The following is a 22344-nucleotide window of genomic DNA, read 5'->3' on the forward strand; positions in this document are numbered from 1 at the left end:
TAATACTTCCTACTTAAGATTGATGAAACAAAATTTGGACTACTTTTCAATTATTAACAATTCACTTTATCTCTTCTTGAATTTTTCAGGACTGGGTGGTTTGGGGCCCGAATACCTGCTGCACGCTGCGGGGCCAGCGAGCAGCCTTGCCTCCTCGGAATTCCCGTTTTCCATCGACGGTAAGTTTTGCATGTTTAGTTTTACATTAATGTTATTTTACAATCTTCATGGAAAGAAAGTTATTTAGGAAAGTTGAAGTTCATTTTCCTCCCTGAACAAAAAGGAGAATTCCAAGAATATTGTAAAAATTTACCAAAGTTCTGCTGAAAAATTGTGCCCTTTATATTGTTATAGGAATTGAACTTAAGTTTATTTGAGAATTAGTGTTCCGGTTTTCACTTTAGATGTACAAAGTGTATTTGCAAACCCTTTCCCTATGCTAAATCTATGCTAACAATGTTTGCATTAGTGTGATTACTGTGAGTGCAAAAAGTTTTATTCCTTAAAAGAACTTGCTAACACTGTTTACTTAGTTTTGATCTACTTTGAATAATTTCAATACTAAAATTGAACCATGCTCCATCTGATTTTAAATTAATTATAAACGTCTACAAAATTTAACAGCAGTTTTCTATATATATTGTATATACTTGGAACTAAAGATAATAAGAATTATTTTTAAAATACAAATTGTAAGAAATATATTTGTCTTGAGATAGTTATTCTTTTGTTTTATTTTTTCAATACTAATAAAACTACTTAAAATCTAACAGAATAATTATAAACGTATATCCCTAGTTAAATTAACATTTTGTAATCTAGGCTACATATTGACAATTCTCATTAATGTTAATATTATTTATTAAGTTAACGTTCACGAACATAAGAACGCAAGAGATCACACCTTAGTCAAAGAGAGATAACAGAGGGATCCCAATACTGTTCTAAATTTTTAAATTTCATTCGATTTTAAATTTTCAAATCTTCAGGTTTTCAAATATTCTATATACTAATTTTCAACTTTTTTAACTTCTCAAATTTGAATTTCCAAGTTTTCAATGATTCAAAGCTTTAATAGGTATTTTCAAATTTGCAATTCACAAATCTTCAAACTCTTTACTGCTCCCCTATTTAGTTTCCAATTTCTGATATTTTGTATTTGAGTTCTAAGAACTCAAAATTTCACCTTGTTACGATAAGGGTTAACAAAAATGACTAAGATCACTGTTCAATTTGCATTAAAAATTCTTCTGAATGTATCTAAGTAGCTAATGCGTTAAATTAATGTCACTCGCTAGAGATACAGTTTCTCCAAAATTCAACCGCCTAGAATACTTGATTTCGGTTCACTGAACAGGCACGCAGAAACTTTTTGGTTGGTCCGCTTGGAGCCGACAAGTGAATCAAATAAAAGATCCTGATGCATGGTACGCGCAGCTAGCCGTAGGTGTAGTAGCGCTAGCAGCAGGTAGGAGATCGACCGGTTAAGAGGCCGAGAGGCTAAAAGACGACTGAAAGGGTAAACGGGGCCTCGTTAGTCACCACCGCCGCATAATTGAATCGACTTGGAGCGACACGACCTCATTAACACCTTAGCGCCTATCCTACAGGTTGTCTCACGTTTCTTCTTCTTCCTCCTGCTGCTCCTCTTCCTCCTATTCATCTCGATTTGCAGCTCCTGTTTCTTTGTCACAATTTTAACGTCTAGTCAAATTATGTGCAAGTAAATTCTCAATTTTTTAAAAATTAAAGCATCACTTAGCAACATGAAAGTTTATGATATTGTTAAAATATTTCAAAGGGATGTAGGTTCAGAAAGAGCCCATTAATGGATAAATTCTTTTATGTCAGTAATAATATTGTCACAGATTGACTGTGCAAATTTGTCAAGGTTGACTATGCTTATCTTAGCAAGAGAAAACTAAAGAAGTGCTCAGTATCAATATGTACTGTTAATGTATTGTACCTCGATGCTCTGTTCAATTATTTGGTTTCTCATGCACTATTGTTCACAAGTATTTGGTTGTCGTGACTTATAGGCAATTCTTATATTGAGATTCATGAGAATGTATTTGAAAATTTATTTATTATCAATTAGGGTTTCGTGATCATGAGAATTCCTACTGAACAGAATTCTTTCAAAAAATGAATGGACTTAGCTGTCGTCCTCCTATCCTAAGTCATACTGACAGTTCTGCCATGCTTGCGTAGTCGATCTCTACTTTGATGTGCATGTTTTAATTTACAATCTGTTTTTGACTGATTGTGTATTCATTATCTACATTTATTTAATACATTGAAATAAATTTATTTTATACAAATTCATTTAACAATAAATATTAAATACTTGACATTGAATATTCAACAACAATAACAGAAAGAATAAAAAGTCCATCCAGAACGATTCCATTAGTCTTTTAATTCCGTTTCTTCCGTTCAGTCCCATAAATTTACGTATCGTCACGACTTGAATATTTGAAGCGGCCTGTAGCGTGTTAGTATGGACCGAGTAGCATCGAGTGAACTGCGCCGATCGGAGTGGCCGATTGCACCAATTTACATGTCTCAATTCCATGTTAGTCCTGCGAGGGGCAGGAGGGAGGGAGGATTGGAACGTACGGATCGTGTAGAGTCCAGAGGGTCGTGGGTCACGAGGACGCTCGGGGTGGGACGAAGGGATTCGCTGAGAATCGTTCGCATATTCATTAAAGTCCAGGACTTCGACGAGCGAGAGCAACCCTCTGCGTCGAACAGATACGGCGATCGATTTGCTTTGCTTATGGAAAAAGCCTATTTGGGAATCATGCTCAACGAAGAGAAAGAGTCCTGTGGTAATTATATGCGCTTTAACTCTTAGCATACCAAGGGTAATTCAGAAATTCCACTAGTATTTCTCTAACACCAGTAACTTTATATTATTAAACTTACAAATCTTCAAGTTTCTTAATATTTAATGTACAAATCTTCAAGTTTCTTAATATTTAATATACAAATCTTCAAGTTTCTTAATATTTAATATACAAATCTTCAAGTTTCTTAATATTTAATATACAAATCTTTAAGTTTCTTAATATTTAATATACAAATCTTCAATTTTTCAAATTTGCAAATTTTAAACTTCCAAGTGTACAGGTTTTTAGTATTTGTAATTTGGGGATATTTACAATAAAAGTTAAGTTTTCAAGCTTTTTAATTTTGACATTCAAATTGTTAAAGATTTGAAATTATAAGAGATCCAAGTTTTCTATTTTTGAATCTTTTCATGAGTCAATTTAAATTTGTTCCTATTTCTGATTTCCAACTGTTTGAAGGAGTTTCTGAATTCTGTTTGTGCTTGGAGTGTTTCATAAAAACTGAGTTCTCTTTAATATAATAGGAATTAAGGCATGTTTCCATTAGCAGGTAAAAGAAATGATGGTTTTTAGGAGATGTGGTTCATCCATTTTCGTCTTTTGACAAAATAAGTAATTGATGTAGTAATCAATTATCTTAACTGGAGTTAATTTCACTGCAATGTGAACTTACAAGTTCAACATGAACATTCCATTGAAGTCCAAATAATAATCGCCCACTAAACAAAAAAATAACAATTAACTAGAACAGTTATACCTCTTTTACATGGCGATTCAGAAATCGTAATTTACGTGTGCGATTCAAATCGAACGATTCTTCCATATACTGATTCCTAAATCGTGATTCTCGTCTATATTGTCGTTTATATCTTTGTTTTCCCAATTATAAACAACGAAGGTAGACATATGATTGCAACAAGTTCAAGTTCATTGCAACAAAATAAAAATTTATAAAAAAATGTCTTCAGCAAAAATTAGTCAGCTTCAAATGGGCTACTAATTGTGGTATTAAAAATTTCCAAAAAACTTCTTCTTTTTTTTTTGTTCAAAAAAGAACCAAATTGTCCTTTAGTTTTTTTAAATGGGATCATATATTTTTGATTTCATATAATTGCAATTGATATCAAGACGAATTTAACGACTTAATGTATCATGTCCTTGAAGTAACTTTGGATTTAACTTACACACCCTATATGTATAATTTTCTAACAAAGAAGTTCATAATAAAGGAATCGTGAACTTGTTTTTCAGTTGTATTATACTTGTTGTTTCCTGTTCATGATGTATGCTTTTTTGACTAAAGACTTTTCTGAGAAAATGGATACTATTGTATATGGATATAGATAAAATAATGAATGAAAGCAACACTAATGTATTTGATTCTTTCTACATTTAATTTTTTCCCATACATATATTAAAAAAATGAATTTTGTCAATTTTTCAAATGCAGGCTCTCTGTTTTTTCTATGCTTCTTATATCACATCAATTTCTGGAAAAACCACCACTGGCGACTGACTGATCGAGGATACACGAAATTCGTATCACAATTCTGCAATTACCGTGTAAATGCCATCATTTGTTTATATTTTGTCATTTGCATCGATCTGAAGAGAACCAAATGTCTCCAACTGGTGACCAACCGATTGAGAATACACAAAATTCTTATCCAATTCTGTACTTCACGTGAATCGCCATGTGAATGGTCCCATTTAATTACACGTATGGTCGATATCCATCATACGTGAATCACGATTCACGAATCGCCATATGAAAGGACTCTTATTGCGAAATAATCTCCTTAGAACCTACTTAATTTCCAATTATTGTTAAAGACATCACCACTGTGTATAAATTAAAATCTTAATGTCCCATATTTCTATCCTCTGCTGAATCTAAAAGATGCAAAACGATCGAAGAAAGCAACAATTTATACATCACTGAGTAAATACAATCGTAAATATACAGTTTTTAAAAGCAGAGCAATCTTCAGCAAAATTACTTAAAGGATCTACTCAGTACAAATCGCCCTGAAAATTGAGGAAGCCGCGCCAGTAGCGAAACATAGGACGTCGTTCAGGAAAATACCGAAAATTCAAAAGAACAAGGTCCACAAAGGAAGTACTTAATGTTATAACACAAGTTAGCTCAGAATCTTGTTCATGCGTAAAGACTCGCCTCATTTCGCCCAAAGGCTACAAAGTTCTCAGGGACCACAAACGAGCGTCCGGCGACGAAAAACGAAATTCAACTATATTGCGTTACAAGAACGAGAACCTCAAAAGTACCGCACTCGGGAGGGGCGAGATAATCGAGGGAGTCGAACGGCCTCGATCCAGCCACGAGACCATCGAGGAACCTTAAACGTTTTAGCTCATGCGGAAAAACCGCATGGCAGCCGTTTCTGTCTCTCTCCCTCGCTGTCCGCTCGTTGACCACAGTAAATTTGATCAGTGCTCAAATTAATAACCGGCGAGGGGATAAAAGAGCGCGTTCCCGAGAGGCGAGAGAGAGTTGGAAAAGAAGCGGAGACCCGACCACGAGTAATTCTATACCTGTTGTGCGCGAACGAGCGATCAACCAAGTGGAAACTGAGGAGAAAGAGCTGATTCGAGCCTCCTCGTGGCGCTCTGTATTGCGTAGCTTGTATGAGTCGGTTCAAGTAGGTAGAGCTACTCTAGGAATAATCTTGAGAAAAGATTATGAACTCAAGGAGAGTTTGAAATTTGTAGAGTGTTTGACAGCTGATGCTACAAATTTTGAGGAGCGATCCCACGTGTCAAAATAAGAGGAAAATGAAGAATGAGAAAGTTGCGTATAAGTCTTCATTTCAGAGTTATTCTTTGGTGAAGAAAAGTGTAAGATTCGTCTGAATTGTGTCTGACTTGGGTCCTATTCTACTGGCTTCACTGTGCCTGACGTAGCTAGGGTGCTTTGGCAGTAGAATAAGTCCCAAGTCAGACACAGTTTACGCGAATTTTAGGCATTTTTAGGAAGTTAAGACAATTTTGTTAGTCTTGATTTCTGTCCTAGCTTATCATGCAGAATCATCCCTTAAAATTTCTGGCAACTGTTGTCGAAGACTCTGTATGCAAGAAAGGAATTAGGAAGAAATTCTAATGAACCTATAAATGCTACTATTGTTCATATTGATAATAAAGCAGCATTTAATTAAGATAATATCGTGTGTTCTTGTTATAAACTCGTTACTATATGTGGCAAGTAGAAATTTCACTGAGTTAACAACGATTAGAATTGTTTATATTAAAAATGAAACAGCGATGAATAATACAATATCTTATACTCTCGTTATGAGCTTGTTACTCTTGTTATTTTATCTTCCTATCAAGGAAAACGGTTGAAGATCACAGGGGAAAATACATATGATAAATAACAGTTTCGGTTCTTTGCAAGACAACAATTTTAATATTAATTTGGTTTAATTCGATTATTTCATATTATCTATGATTCTACTCAGTTTTAGAATCAAATTTGTATTTCTCCAACACCCTTGCAAGTTAAAATACAAATTTATTGTCACTAGTTTTGTTATTATTTTATTTTGTTTTTTACGAAGCTTCGTGATTTTTTAGCTTTTCCTAAGCTAATACTTATCATATTAAATAATCAAATAATTCTTGACATTAACTGAAAGCTTTCTAATGAGTAGTTATATTTTGTGCTTTATTCAGTTACTCAATTATTTAACCGAAGATATTGATTACAAAATTCAATACTATCGAGTTCAATAAATTGTCATTTAATAATTGTAAGCCTTTCGTGAACTTATTAAATTGAATTTTTTTCAAACTATCACGCTGTTTGCCTATATATATAACTACATTCACAAAGTTATATTTTCTTCTTTCTAACTATGCTATATTAAAATACTCCTTTTAAATTATCAGAAGATACAAATGTTATCACAAAAAACGTGGTCTTAACTTATAAAGTAGAACATAAAACAAAAAATGCACGGTCTATCGACTGTAAGTAGCTACATGAAGTAGCTACATAAAGCATCTAATTATCAAAAATAAACTCAGACTTATTAACCCAAACCTAACCCAGACCTATCCACGTATGGCATCAAAGGTTTGAACCCAAAGTCGACCAGAAAAAATTGAAAAATTAGCAACAAATTGTCCACCAAAGAGCAAAGACTGAGTCAAAATACATGAAAGTAGCATACGCCAAAGGAAGCAATGCGAGAGGAGGTAGGGAACCGCCACCAATAACCAACGATGCCTTATACAAGCCGCCACTACGAGCTTAAGAAAGTGGTTTGTATATTACGTCGTTGGCTTGTGGTCGCAGGCAAATCGCCGCTAAAACGTTCTGACCGCAGAATCTGCCTTCCCCTCGCTGCCTTCTCGCGTCCACCATCCTCAGCCCGCTTCTCTTTCACCTTCCCCGGTTAGTTCTGGGCATCCACCTGATTACAAGTGTGCACCGAAAGGTGGACTTTTAAAATCCCTGTCGGTGTGCAGAAATATTCCCTGGTACTACGAGCTGCAAGAATTTGTAGCGCTTAATTGAACTGGTTCCGTGGCTGCGATGCCAGTTTGCCTAGAAGGTTTCGCAGTTATTCGTTGGATCTGCATTGGAAATCGATGGCTCGGTATCTCCTGGCATCTCTATACTGCTGGTATTTTATTTCTTAGGTGTTTAGCTTTTGGGTATGTAACTTTTATACTGATGTATCTGGAAAGAGGATTTGCCTGTCGAGATATCAGAGATTTTAATATAATCTGATGAAACCATGGCAGTTGAGAATATTTTTGATTGGTTCAGCTTTAATGAGTTCTAGTCTGTGTATTAAAGCTCTGGGTTGTGGATCGGTGGAAGGTTTTGTTTTAGAAATTGGTTCTTGGACAAGGAAGGTAGGTGAGTAGGTAGAGCGAGAATTGTGCAAGAATCCAATAACAAAAAGTCTAATTTTACCTAGTCTTCATTCTATTTTTCTGAAAATAGTATCAATGAATTGGTGAGAGTTTTTTGCTGAAAATAAACCCAAACACGATATAAATCTATCTAGGTTTGATATTTAATCATTAATTCATTTTCCTTCGAAAAACTTCAAGTCACTGATATTTAATCATTAATTCATTATTCTCAGAAAAACCATGAATTTTCTGCCTTCACCAATTCACTGAAATTATTTTCGTAAAAGTAAAGTTAACACTATGGAACTTAGAATTGTCGGCATGGAACGATAGATTTAATCGCGCAAAGCATTTCTTTCAAGGTCCGATACAGACGAGTGACTTTTCATCACACGATTATACGTCTGTCTTCGTTATTTTATAAAGACATACGATCGTACATCAGGAAGTCGCTCGTCAGCATCAGGCTTAACGGCAAATGCACACGAGCGATATTTTGACGTACAATTTCGTTGTGATTATATGTTTTTCTTTGTTTTCCCAGTTACAAGTAACGAAGACAGACGTATTATCGCAATAATATCGTGCGTGAAAATATCGCTCGCGTGCATCGGGCCTAAATGTTGGGTCTCGCTAGCGACGCTCGATGTAACATGTCTGTCTTGCTCATTCTCGTTCTACTTATTTTCCTTATTCACTGTACATGATGTTAATAATCACATAACAAAGAGCGACGAGGATGTGTTATTAAGATTTAAACAAATAGACTTCTATTCTTGTTTAAGTGTATGTGGAATAGTTGAAGTTCAATTATTTTCAGTGCTGAATAAAAAAATCAAGTTTGAAATTGAGATTCGGGAAATTGTAAACCCAGAAGTGTTTTATCGTTGGTAATTTTAATTTTGAAACAGAAGCACGGACTTATGCACCTTTTATTTAGCATTTTTCACAGTCAGCAGCTGATGATTAAATAATTACAGAGTAGAGGTAATTCTAAGCTTTTAGTTTTTTGTAGAAGTGACGATGTATTATTATGAATACTGAGAGTAAACGTCAATCTTTTCAGGAAGAAAGTAAATTATTAATTCTTTGCAGGCGATAGATCTACTTTAAGTAAACAATGTGTTTATTGCAGTACTATTACAGGGTGTTCAGTGGCAGCTGTCAGAAATTTTAGAGTGACCTTCTTTAAAGCTTTAGAGTTACTAATTGTTGAGGAAACGTATCAAATTCAAGTGAAATGCGCTTGACTTAGGACTTATTCTACTTTAGGCCTGCAGTAGTTAGTGCAGATACAAAGAAATTCGTAGAATAAGCCTTAAGTCAGACACAGAGGAATCAGTAGAATAAGTACCAAGTCAGAATCAAAGAAATCAGTAAAATAAGTTCCAAGTCGGACACAGAGAACTCAGTAGAATAAGTTCCAAACCAGACACAGACATATTAGTAAAATATATTCCAAGTCAGACACGGTAAATTAACACGCTTTCTCAGTAATCAGTAACTCTACTGTCTGAGAAGACTGTCTTCTGACTGAAGTCTCAAACGTATTTCCATTATTCTTGATTTTCATTTTATTTCAGCGTACAGAATCAACTCTAAATTTCTGACACCTGTCGTCGAACATCCTGTATCAAATCATCTCTTAAGGTTTCTAATACTTATTGTCAAGAACCTTGCATTGCTCATGTCCTCTTAAATCTTTCCCCAATATCTATTCCCCTAAACCCAGTCATCCATTTTTCTACCACAGTTCTACAATAACAAAGACTCTCAACTATAATTTCCAGTATCAGCCTCCTCGAGGCTAGGGAGTCCACGTGCCTCAGCTATCAGAGCGAGCCGGAAACGGGCTCTTAATCATCTCTTAAAGTTTCTAACACTTATTGTCAAGAACCTTGCATTGCTCATGTCCTCTTAAATCTTTCCCCAATATCTATTCCCCAAAAACCAGTCATCCATTTTTCTACCACAATTCTACAATAACAAAGACTCTCAACTTTAATTTCCAGTATCAGCCTCCTCTTAATCATCTCTTAAAGTTTCTAACACTTATTGTCAAGAACCTTGCATTGCTCATGTCCTCTTAAATCTTTCCCCAATATCTATTCCCCAAAAACCAGTCATCCATTTTTCTACCACAATTCTACAATAACAAAGACTCTCAACTTTAATTTCCAGTATCAGCCTCCTCTTAATCATCTCTTAAAGTTTCTAACACTTATTGTCAAGAACCTTGCATTGCTCATGTCCTCTTAAATCTTTCCCCAATATCTATTCCCCAAAAACCAGTCATCCATTTTTCTACCACAAATCTATAATAACAAAGACTCTCAACTATAATTTCCAGTATCAGCCTCCTCGAGGCTAGGGAGTCCACGCGCCTCAGCTATCAGAGCGAGCCGGAAGCGGGCCCTAAGTAGCTCACCGTACTCGGATCGCTTCGACATCGACAGCATGATCCGATTCAGTCCCAATAGTCTGGCTTCCATCGTGAACGGGTCCCGAAGTAGCAGCGCGAGTGGCAGCTACGGTCATCTTTCTGCCGGTAAGTAACCAAATTACGTATCATTATCGCCGTGCCAGTTCCGCTGTCAAACTCGCCGAATTATTCCGGATCAAGATTTACCGCGTAATTAATTGAACGCTGAGCAAGGGAACGACGGGTGTGAAAAAAAAAAAGCTTGCAGGATCATCCGATGGCGGATCGACGTCGAATCGGAGCCACGGTGCAATTTTAATAATTGGCCCCGGGTACGTTCCCTTCGATTTTTCATTTCTCGGCTGTAAATCCAGCCGCGTCGGGCCCACGTGGAACACCTGTGCGCGTAATTAGTCGTTCACCTTCGTGGGCAGTTGTAAGAGAGACATTAAGAGCGATTTACATCGCGGATAAATATCCCGCTAAATCTCGTGAGGCGGGGAACGTGCAATTAAGAGATCACCCGCGCATGATATCCCCCCAAAAGCGTAAGTCATTGCTGTTTACTCGGCTATCCGAGCATTTTCACCGGCAGCCACGTTCGGTGATTGATTGCTCGTAATTGCCGATGCCGTTGTGTAAACCCTTCGCTGCCGATGGAGTCGCTGGCAATCAGGCCCTGATGCAACTATAAACGTTTCACCCGGGATACGCGATACGTGAATTATGCGTGTGTAATTACACGTGTAGCCGAGCAGAAGTTGTTAATGCGACTATCGCGTAACTGCAATATCTCCCAGGCTATTACTGCCGACTGGCCGCAAACAAACGGAGCTCGTAAACGGTATGCGCTTACACGCGGGTAGCCCTTTGCTCGAGAAATCAGGTTTCTTTGGATTGGGATTTAAAACGGGCAGCGGGCAGTTAAGAAACGGAAAAGAAGGCTTGAAGGCTAGGCTAATTGATTTTTTAGCGACATAAAATTCGGGTCAGCTTCGACGGTAAATGGGTTTCGCAGGTGAAGGGACTCTCGAAGAGGAATGGGAAGGTTTTGGGAATGATTTCTTTCAAAGTAAATTTACATTCTTGGGAATTTATGGCTTAAGGGCTCGTGGAATTTAGAAAATAGAAGGGTAGCATTTATTTCTGGAATAACTTAAAGCTGGGATATAAAGTTCACAATCTTCGTTCAAAAGTTAATGTCTTTTAAAGATAAATGGAATTATTATGCGTAGCTTAAAGAACTTTAATATATCTTCAAAATTACGCTTTTGTAGCGTCGACAATCGTGATGGTCTGCAATTTTATTTTATGTATCAAACATTAAATTATATATTTATGTCATATACATTCCTTAATACTGTATTTAGAAACTCTATTAAATCTTCTTTATTTATAACCTAGTATAAATAGATTCCTGTTGTTCTGCTAAAACAGATATAAAGCAACAAAATCTCGTGTGAAGCTCAATTCTAAAAGAAATAATCTTTATTTAATCTGACTCTCACATATAAAATTATTATAAATATTAACTTCAAGTCAAAGTATGGTACTGATACAGTTAATATAACTCGAACGAAAATTAATAAGCCATTCGAAATTTCCGCTCAGTAACGTATATGCAGTAATAAGAGATAAATTAACGAGATATAGCGAAGATTAGAAGACCCCGCCCTCAAATAATCAGAAACTTCGCGAGGCACAGCATCAGAAGTTCAGTCATTTTACAACGTCACGTCATTAAACTTGTACAGTTTCATCCCCGATCGCAACGTCCCGCGCGCAACGACTTGCATAATTCCCTGTAATATTACCAACACAGGTGGTCCGGTCGTATATCATTTCCCCGTCGGAGGAACATCTTAACATTAGTCGTAAAATGGCCGTGATATCGGAGGCGTCGTACTTTCTCAGGAAAACCGGGTTTCCGACCGCCGAATTACCATAATTACACGGGCCCCAATACGAGAGGAATAAAGTCATTGGCAGTAGCGTTAACGCGCAGCCCTCGTCCTCGTAAGGATCAGGTCCTGACGTTTAAAGGCTTGCACGAGGGCCCGGAGGAGGCAGCGAGGAAGGGGAGGCATCGAATTAAGGTGCCGATGCGCATGAAGCCATTATAAAGCCGGCTGCAGCACGAACCCGCGGTACGCCCCACAAATCGAGCAGACTTCCTTGCTCGCGAGTTAAGGGCAGCCGGTAATTTGCGATTAAATGAAGTAATTAACGGATTAAAATTCAAGCGGCGCGTCGCGATCGCCGATCGTTTGTCGGCCTGACCGTCGTCGTACGATGCCCCGAAGAATGTTGTCGCTCGTTAAATGTGCCCAATATCCTATTCTTGTTCCTCCAATATACCTTCTGCCAGCGTCTCTTCGCGTAATTTATGAGATATTTGACGAATTCTTTCGGCGTCTGAGAACAAGCTCGTGTGTCTGAAAGAGACTTTATATGTACCTTGCAGGGACCAAAGGATCTAGTGTTTCTTGATAACGTTTTCTGAACATTTGAGGTTCTAGAGGTGTATTTATACAAGCCAGAATTCGAGTTGCATCGTGTTAAGGTACTTTATTTGGGTTTTAGGAGAAACTGTAGGAAGCAATGGTTCTTTATATTTTTTATATTTTTATATGACTTGTTGGGAATAACATTGAGAATAAATTTTGATAATTTCATGAAAGAAGGAAAAGATGGCACTGTTTCTATGCACTTCCTTCTGATGTCAATGATAAGTATGCCCCGAAGAATGTTGTCGCTCGTTAAATGTGCCCAATATCCTATTCTTGTTCCTCCAATATACCTTCTGCCAGCGTCTCTTCGCGTAATTTATGAGATATTTGACGAATTCTTTCGGCGTCTGAGAACAAGCTCGTGTGTCTGAAAGAGACTTTATATGTACCTTGCAGGGACCAAAGGATCTAGTGTTTTTTGATAACGTTTTCTGAACATTTGAGGCTCTAGAGGTGTATTTATAGAAGTCAGAATTCGAGTTGCATCGTGTAAAGGTATTTTATTTGGGTTTATAGGAGAAATTGTAGGAAGAAATGGTTCTTTATATTTTTTATATTTTTATATGACTTGTTAGGAATAACATTGAGAATAAATTTTGATAATTCCATGAAAGAAGGAAAAGATAGCACTGTTTCTATGCACTTCCTTCTGATGTCAATGATGAGTATATAAGTAGAAAGAGTTGGTGTATGGTCAGACATTTATTGACAGCCTCACGCTGTGCTCCGAATTTAATTTACATTACAAATAACAGTTATATTTAAAATATATCCACGACAAAATGGGATCTTGTTATCAATCCCAAATTATAAATAAACGCACACGTATAAACTTTATCTTCTTCGTAAATTGCGAATATACATAGGGAAATTTATTAATCAAAGTTGTTAATTATATCATTCCATATATACAAGTAGATGATGGTTTATTACTTTGACAATATACGACCGAATTCGAAATATAACAGCATTTTTAACTAAAATATTACCTTATTATGTCAGACATACGTTTTCGAGGTGGCCTCAGTTATGATCTCATAATATTACAATGACAAGTGAAGAATATTGTTCAGTATATGTCTTATAGTTACTCCAGACCTGGACAAATATTATTGTTAAAGCAATATATAAGTTCATTATTTTTAGTTACTTTACTCGAAAATATGAAAAAAATTCTGCTTTATTAAAAATAACAATTTCAAATACTGAACTATAATACATGTTCCGTTTGCTTTTGAAAAAGAAAATTCATGTAATAAATTTAGTTACAATATTTGTAAATAAAGCACCCATTCCTTGAAATATAATAAAACAATTGAATTTCGCTAGTTGAAATAATATTTAAAATAATCTTACTTCAAATATACTCAGGTTCGAGTTCTTCTCATAAAATATGACTATTCCATTCTTCCAAGCTTGTGTCAAACGAAGAATGGGTCGTAAATTTCGTAGTCCTAATAAAAAAGCTCCCTCGACAGTGGAAAGCCACTAACATCCTCAGAGATTCCAAACCTGCATGCTGCACTTGCAAAATCTTACTCCCGTATAAAATCCCTGGAAATATCCATCGTCGAAGGGTCAGCAGTCTTCTATTGCTATTCCACTGAAAACAAGCCTAGCGTTAAGGTTTCTGGAAACGTATGTGAAAAGTGGGGACAATTACCAGCCATGTAGACCTGGTTTGCGTCCTTAGATCGCGTGACGCTCACTAAAACGCACATGAACGCCGGTAATACACAGTTTCGAAACGAGACACTGCGCTGCTAATCATTAAGCGTCCGTAGGCACGCAACGTGCTCGCTTTTATGAAGCACCGCCTAGAACGTGGGCACACATGGGCGTGACTAGTCGCTTAAGTACTTTCGTGCACGTACGTGATGGCACCCTGAATGGAGCCTGATTGTATCGTCGATAGAACCTTCATGGACTGCTAAACGTTTGAGTGATTTGATATGGGAAAGGCTACTGTTGAGATGGTTCATGGATAATTCTGGAAATACTGTCGAGGACTGCGTATCACGGAGCAGAATCTAATTTGAGAAAGTGTGGCTGTGGCGTGCAAACTTGATACAAAATGGGAGGTCCAGGTGGTCTGGGGGGAATGAGAAAGTAGCTCGGGGAAGATCTGTCTGTTACGACCAGTAATCATCGATATCATCACGATGATGGGACACTTTCCATGTAGAACTTTGATCACTTCGTTTAAGATCAAATTCTCTGTAAAAAAGTCTCTCTGATTCCTAATTGTCTCTTCGTTAAAGTATCGTTAAATCATAATTCGTGTTTTATTCTCAGTGCAATGAATAACAGAGAATGAATTTGTTAATAACAGGTTGGTTAAGTCAGGTTTTATTTTACATGATATTCCATGTATTAACAAAAGGAAAATATATATATTTTTATATCTCATGTATTGGGTACTATTTTTAGAGTAACAATTACATACAACAACAAATTAAAGGAAAATATATAATTCTGTATGAGAAATACAGATAATAGTTAGTTAGATATATTATATAACAGTCTCTATTTGCTTTTTCTTAGTTTGGACCAGACATAGGCAGTTCCAACAAATTAAATTAGTTTATCTAGGGATGTACTTGTGGTATTGTAATAAAGTTCATGAGTTTTCTTTGATGAGGTTCATTGAGAGTTTATCTCCACTATAATTTAACTATTTTCTTATAACTCTTGAGAGTGAATGCGCGAACTGAAAAGGTAGCATTTGATTTATCCTCGATTACTGTTCACAAAAGGACTCTGAGTGAGCAAAAGTCATAAACTGTAATTACAGCCTAGTATATGAGGGGTACAATAACTATATTTAGCTTTGAAGCTTACTATGATGTAATTAAAATACTTTTCGATTTTGTCTATATTAGGCATCCATATGAAGACTTGATTTGTTCCCAATACTATTGAACACAACTGCTAGTATGAACAGTTACGTACAAAATAAAATAGACAAGTAGAGGAAATAGGTACGAATTGAATTTAATCAAAATAGTATAACTATTATGCACTTAAGTTTTATATATTATATATATTTATAGTACATATATTATTTAGGAAGTAATTCAAATAAATACTTACATTTGTGTTTAAATAAGGTATACTTAACGAAAATATTGCAATTACTTCACTGTCGACAGGCAAAAATAAGTTGATACTCGTTTAATAGTAAAAAAAAAATTTATAGAAAACACTAGTAGCATAATAGTAGTAGTGCTTTGATTAAATTGAATATAATTTATTGTATTCAAATTAAATTAAATTTCAAATTATATTGAAATAAATTGAATATAATTTATTATATTCAAATTAAATTAAATTTCAAATTATATTCAAATAAATTAAATTTCAAATTATATTCAAATAAATTAAATTTCAAATTATATTCAAATAAATTAAATTTCAAATTATATTCAAATAAATTATATTAAAATTATAAAAAATTATAATAAATTATATTCAATTTCATACCTATTTCTTCTATTTGTCCACTTAATTTTGTCTGTAATTGTGCATCAATGTTTCCTCCCTAAAGTAAGAATATTTCAAAATTCAATGATGCATTACTTAAAGGAATATAGTGAGTAAAACATGGTGATCAGGATGTTCTTCATAAGAGATAATGCTTTAGTTTGTTTGTTAATGGAGAATTAAATATTTTGAATATGGTGCTTCAGTTATTATTTATGAAACTACTGACAAATAGTATATGAAACTAACTTAATCCTAAGTAAAACTAGAAAGGAGTCTCCATGTAAATAGAACACAATTATATGTAGAAGCTAACTTATAGACTCCAAGGGAACAATCTTGGACGTCTCATTACAAGAAAGCGTGATTAGAAAGACCGTTACATGTGGCATTCATGAACCATATTGAGTCGTGATTAATTTAGTTAGAGCAATTGACCAAGCAAACTTGCCACATTCCCAATGAAGGCTTATATTTTACCGTGTAACAAGTACTATTGTCAAAGCAACGATTTATAACAATGAAATCGTAAGCAGCCACAGTTTAGTGCTCACGAAGAGAAAGGAACGACAATCCAAAGCAGGCTAAGAGACCGATTTTGCAAACTTCTCTTTATTGTTGGGTCACGTGTAGTCGAATAACCATAATATTTATTTAACTTATGACGTTTCTTCAGCGTTTGTAAATGTCTTTGTTAAGTGTACGTTTAGCGAGTCGCTTACCCTGTCGGTTTCTTCGCGAAGGGAACACAATACACTCGCGGTCTACATGATCACTATAGCTTTATGGTTTCGTAAGAGAGGCTAAGGGACTTATCATTGAAATGCAAGCTTAGCTTACGTGCCGGAAGTCCGGCGTTTCGTGCTTCGACTGTCAAGAGAATGGACGCGGTCCGATTTCGATCTCTATCGATTATCCTCCTATCGCCACCGTAGTCCCCGCTCGTTTTAACTATCAAACACTATGCAACACCCACCGTTCACGTAACGTTCAATGACCGTTTTACATGATCGTATCTTTTACGACCGCAGGGATAATTTGCATGTTTGAATATTTTCGTGTACTTCTGAGTTGTCAGCCTTCGATCTACAAGAATATATTACTGTGTAATTAATTTTTTGAGATATGCATTCGAAGCTTTCAATTAACGTAAACTCTGAGTAGAACTTGAAAAATTTGCTTCAATTAAAGAGGAGGTATGATTTCAGTAAAAAATATCATATATCAAATCAACCCATGAGGATTACAGTTATTGCAGATTGTTTCACCTGCAAGACTAATACGTTTACATTTGGTCACTTTTATTGATCATGATCATCTTCCATTTTTTAACTAACTTTTGAATTAGTTTTACGAAAAATGTCTACTCTTAAACCAAAATATATATCTTACATGGTGAATTTATAAGATTGAAAAATCTTCTATCATGCTGTCTCGTAAAATTTCTTACATAATTATAAATTGTTAATCTCGTAATTTAACTACAGTTTATCTTAATGAGTATTAATATTGTACCCGCATAATTGTTTCGTTGCAGCAATGAGTCCAGCGCTAGGGATGCATCCAGGAATGGCACCGCACTTGCAGCAGTTACAGGCCCACCTTTTGAGGAGTGCAGCTGCTGCAGCGCTTTTACCTCATACCCATCCTTTACAGCCTCCTGCACCTCCTCCTCCGCCTCATCCACACCCTCATGCTCATGGAATATCACCTCATTCGCAATTATATCCTGGTGTACCACCTCACTCTACTTCGTCGGCGACTTTAGGATCCCACGGAGGACTGCCACCAAAAAATGAAGTGAGTAGAGTAAAATATTGTTGCAATATATCTGGTAAACAAGAAAGTTCAGCTGCTCTTGAAATTACAGTGAGACTGCTGGTAGCTTCTAGATAAAATAATTTTGTTTTCCAATTCACATTAAACTATCTTTCTCCTGTAAGAAGATTGTTTAGAAATCTGATTTTTATAAGACTCGAAGTTTTTATTATAATGTAATCGATCTTTTAACTCTAAAAGTGACTATACTCTCTTGGTTACATAATAGTTGACGTATGACATTTTTACAAAGTAGGATATTTGTAGCTTTTTCTTATGGACTGTAATGAGTGTGACAAACACTTTAATAGGGTTCATTAAAATGTTACTTGCCTCGTCTACTAGTACATGAGTAATGTTGGGAGTTGATAAGTTGGCTAAAAGAACGCCACGAGGTCAAGAGGGATATTGCACTGTGATATTTAGTGAGGAATCCTTAATCTTGTGATGAATTATCAAAGCAAAAGGACATGCTGATGTATTCAATCTCAGGAAATGTAGGCCATAGGAAGGAGATTTTACTATAACATTATAATTTAAAATTATTTAGAGAAAAAGAGTTTTGTTTGTGTGCATTGTTACTTACAATTTTTATAATACCATAGAGGGACACCATGAAAATTAGTTGATCTCAGAAAAGTGTCTCGCATTATAAACTGGGTAGTAAACAGTGAACCTAGATGAAGAACACACTTTCGACTTACTAGCTCCCAACAATACCAGAAGCTGTAGTTTTAGACAAAGGTATTTTCCTTTAATTCTTTATCAGCGTTTTGTATTCTTCTGAAGAGTGTTGAAAGGATTTTTGTTAATTTCATTTCTAGTTACTTAAATTAATGTTACATATTCATATTGAACTGCTACATCCCTTGTATACAAGCAGTCACATATACATAGCTGTAAATAATATTCCCTAAAGCAGCCATAAATCAAATGAAACAATTTTTATATCTTAATTGGTATGGTGAAGCCAGAGCGTTTATATTATCTCGCTTTCGATATTAGTTTTGTAAAGTATCGGTGAATTACTTATAGACAATAATAAAGTGAAAAGTTGTAAATTTTTTGCTCACTGTTTTTAATCCTGTTCGATAATGGAGTGACAATCGTTATATCATATTATGCTGTAACACTAGTACCATATCAATTAAGAGTTAATAAAACACTGGAAAGTAAACAAGACGTCGTTCTTTCCATAGGAGTGACTTATAGTCAAAATGTCAATAGACCTGACTGATGAATCCAACACCGCAAACTATAAATGCCAAAGTTGTCTCTCTAAATTTCATAAATTGCAGCTGTTCCATTTGACAGCAGAATAATTCACACCGCCACCCTATCGAACAAATTATTCAAGTTGCCTGAAATTGTCGATCACCTAAGTACCATAAATCGCTTGCTTATGTGCGAGTATTCGTAATTACGTTCTACACTTCAGTGCGCAATCGGTATATCAGCAATTACGCAACGGTACATTCAATCTTGCCTTGCTGCATCTGGCATGATACGCGATATGAGCGTATCGTAGGATGCATTGCACACAGGTGTTTGTCTGATTGTTATTACCCGTCAGGGATTGAAGTGCGCTCAGTAGCTCGTCATCGATTTATCGCGAATAAACAATTGTACCCGCAGCCTCTCGTCGGTCCCCCTGTTATTCAACGACGAGGCTTCTCAGCTTCATCCGCAACATAGCGCGCAAGAGAAGAACGGGGAGAAAGAGAAAAAGATTGGGTTACCCTCGCATAGTCCTCAGGTTACAAGCAATCTCTTGCACATTACTTCGCCAGCTTTCACCCCCGTTCGACCACGTGACCAGACCCTTTTATCTTTCTCGCTCGTTGCCTCCGCTCATCTTTCTTCTCCCCTTTTCTTCTCTTACTCTTCTCCTGCCCCTTTTTTTGCCGTCGTTCTTAACCGTGTTCTTCCTATTCGTCTGTCTTCGCTTGCATTCGCGACTCTCTTTCCTGTTTCTTCTTCTTTGCGCGATTCATCGGTCTGCTCTGATTTATTGGCATCCATGGTTGTGTTTTCATTTTCTTCGCCGCGACATGACTTGCCACGTGTCCATACGCTCTAAGGTCCCCGGTCCTGATTGCAGCGACTTGCATTTCGCTCGTTGCACTCCTGCGCCGATTCCCGATTCCATGTGGGCATGACAACGGGCATGTTCAGTCCTATTAGTGATCGATGAATTTATAGGTCTGTTGTAATCGAGAGGTTTCTTTTGGGAACGGTAGACATGGGTTCTAGTTGGGTTTTGGATCCAGTATAGACTAATTTTGTTAGCGATTCGAGTGTCACCTATTAGTTACTTTTGAGGACTTAGTAATTCTTATTATTTTATTTTGTTTTGGGCACACGTTGTTACACTTAATGCTGATTATTAAAGATAATTAATATTATAATATACCTATATACATACGTGTATATATCAATATTCAAACATCTTCACAAAGATGCTGTTTCTAAATATGAAACGTGATCTAATAATTCGCATTAAATGCTTTAAAAGTGACAAACTGCGTATTACTGTTCATTCTATATTCCTCATTCTTCAAGCTTAGCTTTTGCAAATGCAGTGCAGAAACAAGTTGTAGAAATAGATACTTATTCAAAGTCATGTCTATATTAACACACACATGCGACACCTAAGTAGTACTACAATCGAATGGACATGAAATGACAGATTGACATAATTCGATACGATCAATTGAATTGATACATTCTAATATGCGAGATAATTACAAGATCGCGTGCAGATCATGTGTCACGATGCACGTTTACCTCTCATGCACAAGCGGCGTGTTTGGTTTACAAACCACTATCATAAAGTCAGAGATTGTTGATACTGCTCTTTCAATTCCAACAGCGATTACATTAAACTACTAGAGTTATCGACATTTGTGGCTTGACTATCCTAAATTTAAATGCTCATGTAATGTCGTCATTACTTCCATCTAAATTAGTGTTTACTTAAATCGTGGCTACTTGTATCATTCTTTAACGTAACATTCAGCGATCGAGAGAAGTTTAATTGTAGGTTGTTTTATTTAAGCAGAGCGCAGAGTCCTGCAGAAAAGCGTCAGAATCGTCTACCAGGTCAGTGACAGCGGAAGCAGACACTTCCTCAAGGCGGACTTCTACCAAGGTGAAGAGGGAACCGGCTACAACAACAACAAATGCAACGACAACGACTGCACCACCGACTCACCCTCAGGGACTTAGCCCTAGTGAAGATCTTCGAGACGAACCTGGCGACTTCATTGAAACTAATTGTCATTGGAGGGACTGTGGCCTCGAGTTTCCAACTCAGGTAAGTTTTAAATAGGTTTCTTATACCTTCATTCTTCATTTTTCATTGCCTGTTGATTACCTGTATCTTTCTTTACTTTTCTATTTCAGGATGATCTCGTGAAACACATCAACAATGATCACATCCACGCGAACAAGAAGAGCTTCGTTTGTGGCTGGGAGGACTGTTCAAGAGAGGAGAAACCTTTCAAAGCTCAGTACATGTTAGTCGTACATATGAGAAGGCACACTGGAGAAAAACCTCATAAATGTACCGTAAGTATCATCAATCTTTGAACACAATTCCAGTAGACTATATAAAAACCTCAATTAATATCTTAACATGTGATTACAGTTTGAGGGTTGCTTCAAGGCGTACTCAAGATTAGAGAATCTGAAAACACATCTCAGGTCTCACACTGGAGAGAAGCCTTACACCTGCGAGTATCCAGGTTGCAGTAAAGCATTTAGTAACGCTAGCGATCGTGCAAAGCATCAGAATAGGACTCATTCCAACGAGGTAAGAGTTAATTCCTGAGAAAAATAAAAGTTACTTAAAAAGGGAATAAAATAATATTTCTAATGGCAATCATTTTCTAGAAACCCTACGTTTGTAAGGCGCCAGGCTGTACGAAGAGATACACGGACCCGTCATCCCTAAGGAAACATGTGAAAACTGTCCATGGCGCAGAATTTTATGCCAATAAGAAACATAAAGGTGGTGGCGGAGATGGCGGTGGAAGCGATGAAGCTGGTGCAGGTGGAAACAGTCCTAGCAGGAGTGAGGATCTTCATCCAAAAACGCCCAGTCTGTCGAGCCCCAGCGTGAAATCTGAAAGTGAAGCCAACAGTCCCCCTAGCATGATGCAACAGCAAGGTAGTCCTTTGGTCGGTGGCTGTAATGACGAGGTGGCGGGTGTTAGTGCACTGGCTAGTGACGCAGTGGCGCTTGCTGAGGAACCTTGGAACGAAGAACCTGATGATTTGGACATTGCTGATCTCCCGGTCGCTCTCCGTGCTATGGTGAGTTTAAAGCGATATCTCTGTTATGTCCTTACCGTGTTTCCACATAACATAACAA

At 36.5% G+C, this 22344-nt stretch overlaps 1 protein-coding gene across 1 annotated transcript in view; it reads left to right on the plus strand.

Moving 5' to 3' along the window:
• Positions 1-22344, plus strand: part of Ci (transcriptional activator cubitus interruptus) — a 163619-nt gene that overhangs the window by 138737 nt on the left and 2538 nt on the right. The window contains exons 3-9 of the mRNA XM_076383262.1: positions 90-179; positions 10087-10284; positions 17689-17951; positions 21031-21285; positions 21375-21539; positions 21619-21783; positions 21864-22286. Of these exons, the coding sequence (XP_076239377.1) occupies positions 90-179; positions 10087-10284; positions 17689-17951; positions 21031-21285; positions 21375-21539; positions 21619-21783; positions 21864-22286 (1559 nt within the window). The remainder of the gene's footprint in view (positions 1-89; positions 180-10086; positions 10285-17688; positions 17952-21030; positions 21286-21374; positions 21540-21618; positions 21784-21863; positions 22287-22344) is intronic.

This window comes from Calliopsis andreniformis, chromosome 8 (assembly GCF_051401765.1).
Source record: "Calliopsis andreniformis isolate RMS-2024a chromosome 8, iyCalAndr_principal, whole genome shotgun sequence".
Lineage (NCBI taxonomy): Eukaryota > Metazoa > Arthropoda > Insecta > Hymenoptera > Andrenidae > Calliopsis > Calliopsis andreniformis.